Source organism: Myotis nattereri (genome assembly GCF_964212035.1).
Source record: "Myotis nattereri genome assembly, chromosome: 12".
Lineage (NCBI taxonomy): Eukaryota > Metazoa > Chordata > Mammalia > Chiroptera > Vespertilionidae > Myotis > Myotis nattereri.
The window spans coordinates 50,894,483-50,912,552 of record NC_138087.1 but is presented as its reverse complement, the minus strand read 5'-3'; the positions used below and the strand labels follow the sequence as shown (position 1 = coordinate 50,912,552).

The 18,070-nt window shown below is 39.9% G+C and overlaps 1 protein-coding gene across 1 annotated transcript in view; it reads left to right on the top strand.

Annotated features, from left to right (window-relative positions):
- Positions 1 to 12,752, top strand: part of AGTPBP1 (ATP/GTP binding carboxypeptidase 1) — a 111,610-nt gene extending 98,858 nt beyond the window's left edge. Inside the window, exon 27 of the mRNA XM_081103329.1 lies at positions 12,007 to 12,752. Coding sequence (XP_080959455.1) covers positions 12,007 to 12,181 — 175 coding nt within the window. The 3' untranslated portion in view covers positions 12,182 to 12,752. The remainder of the gene's footprint in view (positions 1 to 12,006) is intronic.
- The last annotated feature ends 5,318 nt before the right edge of the window (positions 12,753 to 18,070 follow it).

Sequence of the window (18,070 nt, the reverse complement as noted above, 5' to 3'; positions counted from 1 at the left end):
TGTAATCTGTCTTTTAAGGCTAAGTTGCTTTTATGAATTTCTCTTAGTCTTTGGTATGTAGGGGTTTTACTTAGTATTTTATTTATTTTGCCTGGGTTTTACAAGGTTTCTTAAATCTGTGGCTGGATATCTTCCATCAATTTAGGGGAATTCTTAGCCATTTTCTCTTCAAACATTGATTCTGCCCCATTATGTCCTTTCTGGGACTCCATTTACATTTAAGTTTGACCTTTTCATAGATCTTCTGTGTCTTACTCTCATTAATAAGTTTCTGCTCTTTGTCTCTCTGTGCTGTGTTTGGGCTTTTTTTAAACTTTTAATTCACCCATGCTCTCTTAGGCTGGGTCTTATCTGATGTGAAATTTATCTTTTCAGTTATTAATTGTAGTTAATTAGGAAGGATTTAGACTTTTTTTCCTTAATCCTTTTGTACTTAGCAAAAGTGTTATTTTACATGTCACCTGAACTATTAAGTAGTTTTCTCAGTACCACTCATTTAAAGAATTTGAGAACCAATAAAACATCTACACTAATAAAAGAGAAACATGAAAATTAACCATCACTCCACCACTCTGCTACAGCCACAAGCCATGCCCACCAGCCAATCAGGAGCAAGTATGCAAATTAACCCAACTAAGATGGAGGTGGCCACAGAGCTGGAGCGAGCAGGGGGCTTGGGTTGCCCCCCGTGATGGAGGAAGCCAAGTTTCCCGCCTGCTCTGGCCGGCCTTGGGCTCCGCTCAAGGCAACAAAGTTTCAATTATAGAAAATAAATAAATCCCAGATACCTGCTTCCCTCCCCTCAAGGAGGCGCTGAAAAAAAATAAAAGAAAAGAAGGAGGGGCTGGGAGCTTGGGTCGCCGGAGGCCGTGGCCAGCCTGAAAACAGCCAGCAGCCCCTCGACCAGACTGGCGAGGCACCCCAGCAGGACCCCCACCCTGATCCGGGACACCCTTCAGGGCAAACCAGCCAGCACCCACCTGTGCACCAGGCCTCTATTCTATATAATCCTATATAATAAAAGGGTAATATGCAAATTGATCCTCATAGCAGAACCACTGGCAATGACTGGTCACTATGACACACACTGACCACCAGGGGGCAGACACTCAATGCAGGAGCTGCCCCCTGGTGGTCAGTGTGCTCCCACAAGGGGACCTCTGCTCAACCACAAAACAAGCCAGGCTGATGGCTGCCAGCACAGCGGTGGTGGCGGGAGCCTCTCCCACCTCCTCAGCAGCGCTAAGGATGTCTGACTGCAGCTTAGGTCTGCTCCCCGCTGGCAAGTGGACATCCCCTGAGGGCTCCAGGGCTGCCAGAGGGATGTCTGTGCCAGCTTAGGCCCAATCCCCTGGGAGCAGGCCTAAGCCAGCAGGTGGACATCCCCTGATGGGTCTCAGACTGCGAGAGGGCACAGGCCGGGCTGAGGGACCCCCCCCCCCCGCCCCCAAGTGCACAACTTTTTGTGCATCAGGCCTCTAGTTTAACAATATTTCTCATTAGGATTTTGCATTGATGATTAAATTTTAGTATATTGGGCATATGGAAGACGTATTTGAAATTTGAGTATGCTTAAAACATTATAGAAAAGTAAAGTTGAAAAATACCGAATTTTGTATAGTGTTTTATCATAATACAAAATGTGCCCATGTTGAAATGAAGCCTAATTACTGCCTTACAATCAAACAGTATTTGAACTTCTTTTTTAAAAAATTGAGATAAAATTCACATAGCATAAAATTAACCATTTTAAAGTGAACAATAAAATGGCGTTTTAGTACGTTCACAATTTTGTGCAACCACCTGTCACCTCTATATAATTCCAAAACTTTTTATTCCCCCCCACTCCCCAAAGCAGACCCTCATACCCATTAAGCAGTCATATCTGGCCCCTGGCAACCACTAGCCTGCTTTCTGTCTCTGTGGATTTACCTATTCTGGATATTTTAAATAAATGGAATAATACAATGGGTGACCTGTTGTGTCTGGCTTCTTTCACCTTGCTTGTTTCGAGGTTCATCCTTGTTGAAGCATGTATTAGTACTTAATCCCTGTTTATGCATACAGCATGAACATTAGAAAATTTGATGAGAAATTGTTCCTAATACAACTAGTAAAATAAATAGAACTTAAGCTAGAGAATGCCTTTGAAATATGCTTAGTTTTACTCCTATTTTGTATTAAAATTTTTAAAAACCTAATTTGATATGTTGTGATAAAGGTAGAGTACCTTGCTGATAAGCTATAGGGAGTAAGTACAGGTCGGTGGGCCAGTTAACATCATTATGTCCCTTGTTTAAAGGCTGTACTGACCCTGTCATTATAAGAGACTGCCTTGAAGTTATTACAAAATAGTAATAAAGATATTGATTGCTACAGACTATTAACACTAGGATGAAATATTAAACTCTATATTATCCACACTTTCTTTATGTGAAGCTAGTATTTATACATATGTAGGAACTTTTTTCCTGAGAAAGTTAAATTAATATTGTTAAAGAAAAAATTATTCATGACACTTTTTGAAGAATGGGAACCAGGCTTTGTTCAGGAGGACTGCTACATGAGGTTTTGCAGGAAAGCAGAGAGATTGGGCTCAACTCTGAACACAGTAAGGAAAAGTGGAGGTTTATAGCCAAGGAGGAGAGTGGGGGTTGTTGGATTGAAACATCGGGGCGGTGGGAGATGTTGGCTAATCGGACTTGACAGAATTTTTGCTGAAATAAGGCCAGGGTGATTTGATGTTGAGGGAGAGGGATTTTCGATAAACTGACTGAGCAGGATTCTTGCTGAAACTGGACTAAGAAGGCAGAGCCACTGGACTAAGGACACAGCCCACGGTCAGGGCCTAGTTCTCAAGAGGACTCAGAGGAGCCTGACTTAAGTTAAGGGCCTCTGTCAATATAGATGACTTGGGGCCACATGTTAACAGTAATATCTAATACACAGCTCTGTAGTGAAGCTTACTGGTATTAGTGTGCTTTATCTTTAATGTGAAGTTTACCATTTAATCAAGCCAATCTTAAAAGATCTTTCTAGTTAATAGCTGTGATGCACATAGTGGAGCCTGGTTTGCATTTCTTAGTCATTTATTGTGACCACGTAGGACATTCTTACAGCTATACTTGCTGTTGGGATATTTTCTAGGCAGATAAATCATGCCACATAGTTGAAGATCATATCACACTTCCAGTCCACTTGAAATCGTAGTGGCTTATAAGTACATGTGAACCGATAGTGTTTTTGTGCTGAGTCAATGAAATGCTATTGTACTCACAGATACAGAGGAGATCACAGTCATCTAGAAAAATAAGTTTGGGATTTATATGAGCACTTCCAGGACCCCAGGCCAGATTAGATTATAATGAAAGCTTTGAGGCTTATAATAAGAGAAGGAAATGCTCCTTATCATTGAGATCCAGATAGGTATCAAACTAGTAATTTCTAATCTCTAAGATTTAGCTATACAAGGAGTTTGCTGACTGTATATTTTATAGATATTTGTGTGTTTTATTTTTAGTAGCCTCTTGGAAGAAAAGTTATTCTTCTCACATAAGTATCTATTTGAGACTTTAATATAAAAAGACCATATATCAGAATAAGGAAGAATACATATTCCTTCAAAGAGGATTCATTCTATCCTTTAGTAGGCTATAGAGTAGGGCAGATGGCTCCACTCCAGTGTGGGACTTAGCTGACTTGAGGTGGATTTGCAAAACCTGTGAAACCTGTTTGATCCTTGGTTCAGCCCTTCCCCTCCAGAGGTCGAAATTGAAGGCCTAAGACTTCTTTCCTCAGTACTGCGGTTCTGCCAAAAATTTTGTGTTTATTTTCTGTTTCATTTGTTTTGCTGCTTTCTGCTCTGTTTCTCAGCTTTGTGTATTATGTATTTTAAAAATTTGTCAAGTGCCATTAGGGAAAAACTGTTGGGGTCACATCTGTGCAACTCCCTTCTTTCAGGAAGCTTGGCAGCCCTGAACTCCCGTTTTTTGCATGCAATTCTTTGAAATTGCTGAAAGCTTTGAGGACTTCCCTGCCTCTTAGCAGCTGCCCTTGCCTGACCTTGGTTGCCTGTGGACTTTGCCCCAAGTACCCTTTCCCTTGATTGATTTTGCTTTGTATCCTTTCACTGTATAAGTCTTAAGTGTGTGCTGAATCCTGAAGTCTTCGTAGCAAATCACTCAGCCCAGAGTGGGACCCCCAACACACCCGTGCCATTCTGAATTTGTTAAATTTGATTATTATCTCGGAGATTTTAGTGTTTTATTGAGAATGATCAGAGACAGCTGGTATTGTAATCCCTTTGTATGTGTGTGGAAACTGAGGCTCAGAGATGAATTTACCCATGGTCATCCATCTAGTAATTCCCAACAGAACCAGGAATGCATCCAGGTCTAACTCCAGAATTCCCCTGTACTTTTATTATATCTTGTGTCTTCCAAGTAACTGAAAAGGAGTGGCTTCAGTTTTTGAAGCTCTCCTGTGTTATGTGAGAATTTAATAATTTAGTCCTCCATTGTGTCTAAGGAATGTTATTAGAACAATAGTAAAGTAAGTTGGAGTTTATTAGTTAATTACTGTTTCGCAAGGACAGTTTAGTTATACTTTCCAACAAAGTATGTGTAAATTAGCTTCCCCCTCCAAATAGGTAACATTCTCTTGTTAGATATTCTGTACACTAAGTCTGAGTGTTATATGTGCATGTGCAAGTGTGTGCAAGTACTTACATGTATCCTTATATGTCTATCACTTAAGATGGACAGAGTTGTTCCTTGTATTTTCTATGGATGATTTTATTCACTTTGTGATATTTAGGAGATGCTATATCTCTTATAAGCTAGGAATCAAATTATATAAGTAAAATATTCTCTAATATTTATGCGCATAGATATTTTCTGCCACATTAGACCTGACATTTCATCCCAAAGATACAATCAGCAAGTCACAAATTGCTGAGACTTTGGGCCATGGAATTGTTTGTGCATGAAATTCTACTCCAGGATATCTTTATTGTGCTGTTTTAAAATAGGTAGGTTAGTCTCAAAATTGTAGCCCAACATGAGATTAAGGAGGGACTCGAGTTACAAAGATAAGGTAGCATTTTTAGTCCTATTGGCCTGGGGCAGCTCTTTGTGTGGGCTCTTTAGGAATTGAGAAAGGATTGATTTACTCTTTTCTTTAACAAGGTAGGTTTTATTAATGTCATAATAACATTTTATATTTGTACAGCTTAAGAGTTCACAAACGCTTTCATATTTACTACCTAATTTGAGGCAAACAACTTTGTGGGGTCATAGGGCTGATATTGTTATCTCGGCTTCACGTGTGAGAAAAACGGGTGCTTGGAGAGAGAGACTTGCTTAAGACGCGGCTGGTTAGTAGAAGAGAAGAGGCACAAGAGAATTTCTGACTCCATACACAGTGTTTTGTTTCTCTCATGCTTGTATAGGTAACAGAGCTGAAGATCTACATCCTGCTGTCTCGGATGGCCAGTCAGCTCTAATGGAAGTAGACGGGTATTCGTTTGAGGAAGATGGTGAATTCTTTAGGTTTAATTTTGTGCAGTGCTTATTAACAGCTTAATATGAAGATAGCTTTAAAACTTTGAATCTGAATGAAGCACAGTTTTTTCCTGTTTTAGAAATAGTTGCAATTATAAACCTTTTCTGCATCATGATGACACCATGCAGCAGAGAATTTTACTGCCTTCATCTGTGAGAAGGCCCTTTGGGTGAAGGTTTTGTATTTTTCTTGAAGCAGCACAAGGAGGATTTGTATTTAGACTAAAATGCTATTCTCTTTTAGAATGAAATGTTCCATATTGAATTGTTTTTGACTTTGTCATCTTTACACTAAGAATTAAAATCCAGAGTAGAAGGCTGTTAAGGCAGGTGTGTCTAGGACAGCTGTTGGAGGATGAAGCAAAAACGGGGAAAAAGGAGTAAACTTACATGAAGAAAATGAGGGAAATGAGGAAATAGTGGTGGAAAACCAAAATTACAGCAGTGGGAAAGAATTAAATGTTGATTAGACATTTTTTATGATTGAAATAATATTTGAATTCCTATCTACTAATGGAAAGGGAATAATTATTTTATAACCCTAGGGCAAATTACCTTAAAATCTTTCTATAAGTGATGGTTATTGTGTGATAATGTGTGTGAAGGTACTTCCTAAATTGTAAAGTGTTTAAAACGTATGTTGTAATTATTAATAAAAGTGAAACTGAATTGCTGTGATTGGTCTTGTGCCTTAATTCTTTTACTAAAGTGAAATCAGTGGGAGAGGGTGATGTGAGAGTCACTGATCTTGCAGACCTTGTGGCTCCTCATAGACAGCGCAGTGTACATTTGTTTTAGGGCCTGCAATGTGTCAGGCACTTCTGGGAGCTTCCAGGTGGTACTAAGATGGGTAAGTCACAGTTTCTGACTTTAAAATGCTTACGACTTAGTACTGAGAACACAGGCCCCCACAGGTAGATGGTTTCAACTGCATCTGAGTAGTGATCAGGTGGAATGTTTGTGCAGGGTGCAAAGGGAATAAAAAGAAAGGGCTCTTATCCCAAGCTGGGCTTTAAGAAAGGAAGACATGTAAAGATGAGCACAAGCTGTGGTTTGAAAGAAATGTGAGTGGTGAGAAGGAAGGTGGGAAGTATGTCCTAAGCAGAGGAAACAGTGTCCTGTAAGTGAAGACCTGTAAAGTGTTCGGTAAGGTGTGGTCTGGACAGTCATTGGCAGGACTTGCTTGCTGAGAATTCTGGTTTTATGACTCAGTGAATGATACTGAGAAAACGCAAGAGGAGCTGGCTTGGTGGGGAGAACAATGAACATGCCACATCAGTTGAACGTGCCACATTCACAAGGTGCCTGTGAGATAGACATGTGACTATACTAGCAAGTCCAGGCATACACAGGGAAAATTCAAGGCAGAAGCTGGGGCTAGACATTTGGATTTGGAAATGATCAGAATGTAAATTAGAATACATGAAGTCACTCAGAGAGGGCATGCATACAAGAAAGAGCAGTTACAGCAGCGGTTCTCAACCTGTGGGTGGCGACCCCTTTGGGGGTCGAATGACCCTTTCACAGGGGTCGCCTAAGACCATCGGAAAACACATATATAATTGCATATTGTTTTTGTGATTAATCACTATGCTTTAATTATGTTCAATTTGTAACAATGAAAATACATCCTGCATATCAGAAATTTACATGACGATTCATAACAGTAGGAAAATTACAGTTATGAAGTAGCAGTGAAAATAATTTTATGGTTGGGGGTCACCACAACATGAGGAACTGTATTAAAGGGTTGCAGCATTAGGAAGGTTGAGAACCAGTGAGTTAGAGCATTGTTATGAGCACCTACTTTTGAGGCATACACAAGGGGTAAAGAGCACTTGATCAGCATTGAGAAGAGACAGAGGAGAGTCAGAATTTCCCCCACAGTCAGCACAGCAGAGAGACCTAGAAAAAACAGACTGGAAAGTGGCAGCTGGAAGAGCAGTAAGAAGGCTGCTTTCCGTGGAGTGAGGGGTTTAATCTTCCTTCCCTTTCTTCTCTCTCAGTTTTCCTCCAGTTCCTTAAACCTAGATCTGATTGCTCCTCCCCTTCACCCCTCTACTGCTCACCCTCCACCTCCCAGTACATAAGTTAGCAATGAGGGCCCAGCCAGCCCCATCACCATTGCTGGAGGTACTCTGTATACTTCAGTGGCAGGCTAGGAACATGATTTTGTTAGATCTGCAGATGAACCATCAGGACCAGTATGGGTTACCAGAGTGGAATAGGAGGATGAAACTGGTCCGCTCTGGGCATAAGGATGATCATTTCTTATTATGACAGTGTCCAGGGAGAAAACAAACAAGTATGTGGCAAGAGATTGGTCTTTTCTTGCTTTCTTTCCTCACTCTCTCTCCCCCCCCCTCTTTTGCTTCAGCTAGCCTTCTATTTATGCTAAGAATCACCTGAGACATCCTGTAAATTTGAAATAACAACGTTAAGCAGAGGACTGAATTAGTTTTTCAAAAGAAAGAGAATAATCATTTTGAAAGGCAAATAATTTTTTCTTTTAATCTAACTTTTCCCCCTAAAGATATAACAGAGTCATGAGAAATATTTTAGATGCATAATTGAAAGCTGCACACTTGTTTTTATGAGTGTGAGGTCTGTTGTAAATTCTCCCATAATCCTCCTGGCCATCAGCTTGGTTTATCAGGACTACTCCATCATAGTAAGAGGTAGTTTGCTATATAACAGGTCAAGATGTTTTTGTAATATATTATTTTCTCTTATGTAATGAACAAAATTAAAAAAATTTGGAGAAACCAAGATGGCCGCATAGGTAAACACCGGAAATTGCTGCCTCCCACAACAACTTCAAAAATACAATGAAAAGACAAAATGGACATCATCCAGAACCACAGGAAGGCTGGCTGAGTGGAAATTCTACAACTAGAAGGAAAGAGAAAAGCACACCGAGACTCAGAGGAGCTGTGGAAGTAAAGTGCAGAGGTACAGAGGCTCGAGTGTGTGCGGAAAGGGGCTGGCACCTGAGGACACGGCTGTCTTTTTGTATCGGGAGGGAGTCACAAGCTCCCGACTGCTCTGAACTCCAGTTCCGGGAAGTCTCTGGGGACCCAGGATTCCTACGGGGAGAAACTGGACTGTCTGGCAGCAGGCAGAACTCGGAACTTGAGGGCGGTTTTCCCTCAGAGGTGCTTGAAGCAATTACCGGGACACTGGGATGTGGGGCCCCTTAGGGCAGGGTTGAGGATCAGCCATAGCTGCTTGCTCCACCCTATTGATTCCTTGAGACCCCGCCCCACCCAGGCTGTGGCAGAGGCTTTTGCATATGAATGCCCCGGCCCTTTGCAATCTGAAAATTACCTAACAAATTGCAGCTGGGCCAGACAGACCCAGAACTTCCAAGAGAAGGCCCAAGGCCCCACAGCAGCTTGCATTGCTTCACAGCTGGGCCTCATCTGGGCACCTCCAAACCCCCAAAAAGGAAGGGGAATCTGCAGATCTCTTCGTAGCTCCTGCTGGGTAGCCTCAGCCAGAGGCTAAATTAGCACCTCCTTAGATCCAAGAGCCAGTGTATCCAGTGGTCAGAGTGGGACCATCCAGATTACAACTCCTCAGATCCATAAGGGACACACTCAGGGGGCAGACTCAGTGAGCACCAAAGCCCCACTGAAGCAAGTCTTGCCCCAGAAGGGTGTCTTCAGCACAGAAGTTCTCCCACTGCAGACACAGCTGATTCTCACAGCCAATTGGCCTGGAGGTCAATTCCTCCCAGTGATACCTATAACAATCAAGGCATAACTACAACAAGACTGTGCACAAAGCCCACAAGGGGGTGAACCAAGAGTGTCTACCTCAGGTAATTGGGGAGGCTGAGCCACTGGGCCCTATAGGACACCTAGCACACAAAACCACTCTACCAACACAGGGAAGCATAAAAAATGTGGAGACAAAGAAACAGGTCACAAGTGACAGAAATGGAGGAAAGCAAACGATTGGATATAGAGTTCAAAACCACACTTTTAAGGTTTTTCAAGAACTTTCTAGAAACTGCCGACAAATTTAGTAAGACCCTCAAAAAGATGGGTGAGACTGCCGATAAATGTAGTGAGATCCTCAAGAAATCTAGTGAGATCATCGAGGGTAGGAAAAAGGACCAACTAGAAATTAAGCATACACTGACTGAAATAAAGGATATTATGCAGAGTTCCAACAGCAGACCAGAGGAGCGCAAGAATAAGTCAACGATTTGCAATACGAAGAATCAAGAAACACCCAACCGGAAAAGCAAAACAAAAAAAGAATCCAAAAATATGAAGATAGTGTAAGTAGCCTCTGGGACAGCTTCAAGTGTACCAACATCAGAATTATAGGGGTGCCAGAAGAAGAGAGAGAGAGCAAGAATTTGAAAACCTATTTGAAGAAATAATGACAGAAAACTTCCCCTACCTGGTGAAAGACATAGACTTACAAGTCCAGGAAGCACGGAGAACCCCAAACAAAAGGAATCCAAAGAGGACCACACCAAGACACATCATAATTAAAATGCCAAGAGCAAAAGACAAAGAGAGAATCTTAAAAGCAGCAAGAGAAAGAAACTCAGTTACCTACAAGGGAATACCCATACGACTGTCAGCTGATTTCTCAACAGAAACTTTGCAGGCCAGGAGGGAGTGGCAAGAAATATTCAAAGTGATGAATACCAAGAACCTACAACCAAGATTACTTTATCCAGCAAAACTATCATTCAAAATTGAAGGTCAGATAAAGAGTTTCATAGGTAAAGGAAAAGCTAAAGGAGTTCATCACCACCAAACCAGTATTATATGAAATGCTGAAAGGTATCCTTTAAGAAGAGGAAGAAGAAGAAAAAGGTAGAGATACAAATTATGAACAACAAATACACATCTATCAACAAATGAATCTAAAAATCAAGTGAATAAATAATCTGATGTGCAGAATAAACTGGTGATTATAATAGAATCAGGGGCATAGAAAGGGAGTGGACTGACTATTCTTGGGGGGGGGGAAGGGGTGTGGGAGATGCAGGAAGAGACTGGACAAAAATCGTGCACCTATGGATGAGGACAGTTGGCGGGGGGGTGGGGGGTGAGGGCAGAGGGCGGGGTGGGAAGCGGGTGGAGGGGAGCTATGGGGGGGAAAAAGAGGAACAAATGTAATAATCTGAACAATAAAGATTTAATTTAAAAAAATTCTAGGAAAAAGGATATTCTTACCAGATGAGTTTGCTTTCTCCTCTCAGAAAATTGGAACCTTATAATCCATTCACTTGTTTTTCTTGCCCAAACTTGCAGCTATCTGGACCAAATTTGATATTCGGTTGCATGAATTCTTTCATTTTAGGGGTCTAATGACATCTGCTTCTCTGCTCATTTTAACAGATTATTGTTCCCTTTTTATTGTCTGATTTTGTAGCTTTTAATTGCACCAGGGGTGGGAAATCCATTTGGAAGCAGGTGGGATATAAACGAACATACATCTATAGGAAATTAAGATAGTTTGGGTCACAAAATGGGGACATTGAAATGCTGCTGTAGTGTTTTGTTGATAGTGTGTCTGTGTATGTGTGTGTGTAATCTCTCAAATGAGGAAAATAAGAATACTGCTATTTTATTGAAGAGAAAATAATATATACCCTAGTGGAAAGATTGTCTTAATCCCAAACAATGTACCTGATGAAATATATAGAAGCACTTAGTGCTTTTAAGCAAATATATTATTCTGTGTCCCCAGGGAAAGTAGGTAATATGAATATGGAATGTTCACTTGTTTTTAATTTTTATTCTTGACCAGTAGAAACTGAGGATGGATATATGTTTTTATGGCTAATAATCACTTTACAGACTTAGAAGTGATGTCAGTGCATTACTGGAGGAACCAATTAAATACCCAGTTTCTTCTCTTTTTTTTTTTACTTTCTTGATTTTTAGAGAGAGAGGAAGGGAGAGGGAGAGAAAGAAACATCGATGTGAGAGTGCAACATCGACCAGCTGACTCTCACTGTGGACTGAGCGTGCAACCCGGGCACGTACCCTTGGCTGGGAATCGAACTGGCAATCTCCCGGTGCACAGGACGACACCCCAACCACCTGAGCCACACTGGGCAGGGCTACCCACAGTTTCTTATAAAGCCTACTGAAATTATCTGTTGCTTGTTTTATAGAAAAAACTCTTCAAAGAAGTAATCTGAGAGTCTATTGTTTTTTGTTGCTAATTGTAGGATGTATATTGACACTCCAGTAATATAATTAAAAATTAGCATTTCACCCTTTGTTATCAATGTAAGGAGGTTTTAACCATTATAAATCTCTTAATTTGTTCATTTGGATAACATTTTTAAAGTTGGCCGAACCAGATTTATTACATTGAAATCCGAGTTACTCCAGTGTGTTCAAACAATCTTATACTAGAACCTTAAAACCTAATGAAGCCTTGTATGTTCTGTGTGCTTTGGCTGCAGCCCCACCACTTATGTTTTGGATGAAGATGAACCTCGATTCCTCGAAGAAGTTGATTACAGTGCCGAAAGTAATGATGAGTTAGATATTGAATTAGCTGAAAGTGCAGATTATGAAACTTCTACTCAAGAAGAAGTACTTTCTGACTCTGATTCATCCAGAACATACCTACCGTGAGCCCTCTGCTGTCTCTTGTAAATGCAAAGAAGAAATGAACTATCTTGATTTTTATTACATGAGAAGTTTGGAAGAAATGAGTTTATAGAGAGCTGACTCATAAAGATAAAAAGAAACTTGGGCCTGTTTGGTTTCAAGACAATAAATATATTATTAATTCATGATAAAATTGGCACTTGTTTTATTTTAGCTATTCAATGCACTTTATACAGCATTGAATCATCAAGTATTGGATTTATGTTTTTAAAGGAAACCCTGAGTATCATTGCATGAATTTTTATCTCCTCATGGTGATATCCTGCATCAGATGGATAATTCTGAAGTGTGTGAGAATATAAAATCTAAATTCTAGAGTTGTTGAGAATCCTGAGCTTTTGAGAACTAATATATATGTACATGGATGTCTATAGATGTGTCTGTGTAGGGAGGGCGGGTAGATATTGAAGATAAGACTGTTCTTCTGAATCATGTTAACTGTTGAGCTGTGACTGAATAATCCAGAGTTTGCCTTGAAACCATTACATTCTACATTTACCAAATTAAACAAATAAAAACGAAATTAAATACTGTATTCATTTCGTCATCCTTTCTAACCAGTTCAGATTATTGGTTTATAGAATATTTGCGGAAATATTATAGAAATCCAACATCTGAACACACATTGAGAAAAATTTGTAAAAAAATGCTTAATTTACCAGTGTTAAGTGTTTCCTGATATGGCACACCTCTACCTGTTGTAAAAGATGTAACTGAACAGCTCTTTTGTCTAAAATGGTGTCTCCTGGGTGCACCTGGAGTTTCTCACTTCAGTCAGTTTGTTAAGAAGCTTTAAAAATGCAGTGAGGATACAGTCCGGTGTTAAATGTACAGTTGCATGCAAGCGCGTTTAGCATTTCCTGAGCCGTGCTGTGCTGTTAGACTTGCTGAAGTTAACCCATTCAGGGCAAGCCGGCACTGGCACCTGAGTCCTAGGTGACTGCAGTGAGTGCAAGCCTTTTCTTATAGCGACATCTTCCCAAGTTTAAGCTGCCTTGCTGAAGGAATGACTTTGTTTTCAAATAAAATATAACAAGTCCAATGACATTGGATAAGTGCTTTAAGAGCTAAGTTTCTGTTGTAGCAAAAGAAATCCAAAAAGATACCTCATTAACAGATTTTATTTTCCTTTTTAAAATCTTTATTGTTGAAGAGTCCTGCAGTATTGTACCCCCACTACACCCCCTTGCACCCAGTTCCCACCCCACCCCAGTCCTTCACCACTCTATTTAATGTCTGTGTCCATGGGCAATGCATATAGGCATATAAATTCTTTGGTTAATCTCTTCTCTGGACTCAGGGGCTTAGGTTTTGGCACATTAGTTTTGCTTATTCCTGAGTCATTTTTTTTCAGTCTTTTTAAAAAACTAATAATTGGAAAGAAAGAAAAGTATATTTTGGATTTATGCATTTTCTAAATCAGTGATTTTCATTGTATTGTTTGAGGCATTTTACCCACGATGTAGCTTCCTTTTGGTGTCATGGGAACCATGTCTAAAAAACGGCATGGAGCCATTGATGAAGAGGTCTTTTTCTCTAAATAGCCGAATTCCTTTTTTTTAAAATATATTTTTATTGATTACAGAGAGGAAGGGAGAGGGATAGAGAGCCAGAAACATCGATGAGAGAGAAACCGACCAGCTGCCTCCTGCTGGGGATGTGCCCGCAACCAAGGCACATGCCCCTGACCGGAATAGAACCTGGGACCCCTCAGTCCGCAGGCCGACGCTCCATCCACCAAGCCAAACCGGTTTTGGCAATAGCCTAATTCTTATTAATCTCAGAAAAAAAAGACTAAATGGATTGTGAAGTTGAAGAAAACCTCTTGGTGTGTGGTGACCTAATACTTTAGGAGAGGTCAGGATACTTTAGCAAGGTAAAGTAGTATGTATTTAATAATTTGTCTAATAATTTATCATAGTTATTATATGTTTTATACATAACACATTACATATTTAATTATATATTTTTCAGAGTAGATTATGGAGCCACTATGTCCATATTATGAATTTTTCTTGGTTCTTATAACATTAGAAATTAAAAACCAAAGCAGTCATGAAAAGCAGCTACAGCTACTAAAATGTGCAGAATAACTCAAAACTTCACTTTATTATGTTAAGCGGTGTAAAAACCCTGTGCCATGTACTGTTACAATATTTTGTTTTGATTAAGTTCATCTTTTAGCATATGTGATAAACCTGAATATGCCTTTTATTAAGTAATTATTCATAGAATTAAAGAGGAAGTCTTTATGGTTAGGAAATGATCTTTTTCTTAAACAATAAATAGCTTTGGAAATATGAGAAATAATTTAAAATCTTTCCTAATTAGATGTAAAACTAAGTTTCATTGGCTAGTTGTAGCTAAAATTGCCCTACCTCTTACCTCTGTGACTGTGTCATTTCAAGACTTTCAAAGAATGATTTCAGGACTTTTTCATAAGCCTGAAAATTAATGTGTAGCCCATCAACTGAGACTAATGATGGAGTTTAGATTTATTTGCTTTATCTTGTGTTTGGAACTACAGTGAATTTCTTTCTTTTCTTTTTTTTTTTATCAGTGAATTTCTTAAATGTAGTTTTGGTCTAATCCAGTGGTTCTCAAACTGTAGAGTGTACATCAGAATTACCTGAGAACTTGCTTCTCAAAACAGAGATTACTGATCATAAAGATCTGGGGTAGGGCCCCTAAATTTGCATTTCTTAAAAATTCTTCAGTGCTGTGGGAACCACACTGAGAACCACTGGTGTGGTCTCATGTGCTCTTTCATGATCACAGTTTCCTAAGAATCAGAGGACCTCTGACTTGGAAATTAGCACCAGAGATGGTTTAGATCAGTGGTTGCCAACCTTTCGGACCTCACGGACCACCAGTGGTCCGCGGACCACCGGTTGGCGATCGCTGGTTTAGATCAAACTAACCTGTGAAATCAAGAACATTTATACAAAGTCACAGGGTCATTTGGGCATGGCCAGGGTTTCTAGCCCAGGTCTCCTGACAATTAGCCTCATGTTCCTACCACAAAAGAAGATGCTGCCCTTTGCCTTTCCCCAAAGATGAGGAATGTTAAAAGCTCTAGGGCCTCGAGTTTGTGAAATGTAGTCAGGCAAGGCAGAATGCAGAAACCTATGCTGCACGCTGGCTCTTCCTCCATTGCAGTCATAGTGCTGTTTGGACCCAAGATTTTGTCTTCCATTCATTCGTTTCTGCCACTTTTTCCAGTTTCTGTGTGGTGTTTGGAAACATGGACATTTGAATCCTAATTAAAATAAGTAACCTGGAGTTTGACTTCATATAGCATACTAACAGCAATGAATACAATACTTTTAACTTTCAGATGTCCAAATTATGATGACCATATTGTGAGCACTGAGATGGATAATGTAGTAAATGTACTAATGGAATTGTTTTGTGCACGATCCAGAAATAAATGGCAGTCATGAAACTACAAATGCATCTTTTTAAGTCCTTTTGTTGTATATGTACTTTAATCATAAAACTTTAATTGAAAATCAGTGATTTTTTTCTTATTTTGGTGAGGGTTCAGTAGCCATATGTAAACCTTAGTTCTCTCCATTAGGAAAAACCTGTTGAAGCAATATTTTAATTGAAAAGCTATTCTACCTTACACAATAGAATGTTGTTATTTATGTTAAGTAAATATTTCTCAGGTCTGTATGTCTGAAACCTGTCTGAAAAACCAGCAGCCTCTCATGCCATCCTGGGAGGTGGTTCCATCCAAAGCCGTGTTCTAAGAGAAGTTAAAAAGAGGAGAGTTCTTTCACCCAAAGGGACACTCTGGGAAGGCAAAAACATCAGATGTCCACTCAGACACATCAGACGTAACTAATTTTTATACCTACCAGAAAAGTTTACGGGGCTTTTGGCATTGCCAGCTCAAAACTTAGGGGTTATTTCTTCCAGTCATGACACTTGTTGGGGGTTTCAGAGATAATATTGTCCCAAGAGCTGACTTTTCAGCATCGTGAAAGTTCTCTCCAGTAGTAACAGAGGTCACAAATGTGAAATATTAATATTGAAAGTGAGGACCTCTTTAATGGTGTATCATCATAAGATGGACATAGGAAGTAAGTAGAGGGGGGTCAGAGATCCCTTTGTTGAGTTTCATTGGTTAGAGTCTAACCATTAGACCAATGAGCAGATATAATGGGATGACCTCTTAGTATTATGCAGTTAGCAATTTCAAAGCTACTTCCACCCACCCACTGATTAGAATTGTAAACGCCTGCTTTTCATCCACACCAGATTTGTAGATAAAGAGCATTTAAATAGCTCTTTAAAGTTCAAGAAGTGCTTTCCTAAAAGTTATTTGAGCCCAGCTGGTGTGGCTCAGTGGTTGAGTGTCAAGTTATGAACCAGGAGGTCACAATTTGATTCCCGGTCAGGGCACATGCCCAGGTTGTAGGCTGGATCCCCAAGGTGGGGCATGCAGAGGCAGCCAGTCAATGATTCTCATCATTGATGTTTCAATCTCCCTCTCCCTCTCTGAAATAAAAAATATATTTAAATATAAAAAAGCTTATTTAGCGTCTTGCAAACACTATTCATAAATATATCATTAGCATTCCCATTTAATTAGTGAGAATGTGAGGCTCGGAGAGGCCATCTGGCTTACCTGGACTTGCTAGGATGCAGCAGAGGTGGGGCTCAGACTTGAGCCTGGGGCCCGCATCTGAGGACCCTGTGCTTCCTCACAAGCAGCCACCTGGTGGGCCTGGGCCATCCCTGTGAGTGAGCCAGCTCAGCCAGCCTTGGATAAGCAGTTTGATGATATTGGAAAACCATGCAACTGTTTTATCATCACATACCATAGAGTCCCTGAGGAAGGTGGGGTGAGCTAACCCTGACATCTGCTGGGTGCCTTCTGAAATGATCTCGATGGAAACATTTTTTTCTCGTAGCCCGTGAAATGATTATCATATTTTCCAAATCAGTATTTTTATGGTTGGTTAGGAGGAAGGCGGTATATACAGAGGCGGTGACCCATTGTTTTGAACAATTTTATTTTTTTTTCAAAGGAAAGAGACCCTTGAGTCTTTTGATTTTATGTTTAACTGAATAGGTAATGGTTTAGCACACGCCTTTCTCTGTCCTTTCTGGTTTCTCCTAAGGCTTGGCAAGGCTGATTTTCTATCTCTGATGGTGAGGGAAAAGAATTTTGTCTACTCTACATTTGTCTCACAGACTTCACATCAAGTTAATTTTTACTTCATTTTCTTTAAAGAACTTAGGTTTTCATTGAGAAGATAGTTTATTCTGTAGCTCATCACTTTAACTGGCAGGGCTAAGAAGTAAATCTTAGAAATAAGCCCATGATTACCTGTTTTTCTAGATTTAATTTTAGAGGAATATAATCGTTTTTACAATATAAGAATCAGATGACCTAAACTAAACCCTCCAACTTTGTATTAGTTTATGATCAAATTATTGGCATAACTTCATGGACTTTTTTATTCATGGTTGATTATACTTAACCTGTATCATCTCTAAATTCTGTAATCCTAAGGGTGTGAGTGCAATAGTTAAGAACTATAAGCTGGGTCACCGCCTCTGAAACCCTTTGACAAGGTGCCCTCTTGCCTGCCTTGTAGCAGACATGTATTATGGATAACTTAGGGTTTGGATACCCAGCTAAGTGAGGAAGAGAACTCTAGGCTCCTCCATGGTTTTTCTTCTAGTTAATGTGATATGGGTGGGAGGTTTCACTGTATCTTTATAGGTAAGTCCATCAAACTTAGAAAACTTTTCAGTCAAACCACTCCAGAGCATGCCAATCTGTTCAATACTTAGAGCAGAGCAAGACTTTACCTTGACTTTTTCGGTATGATATTT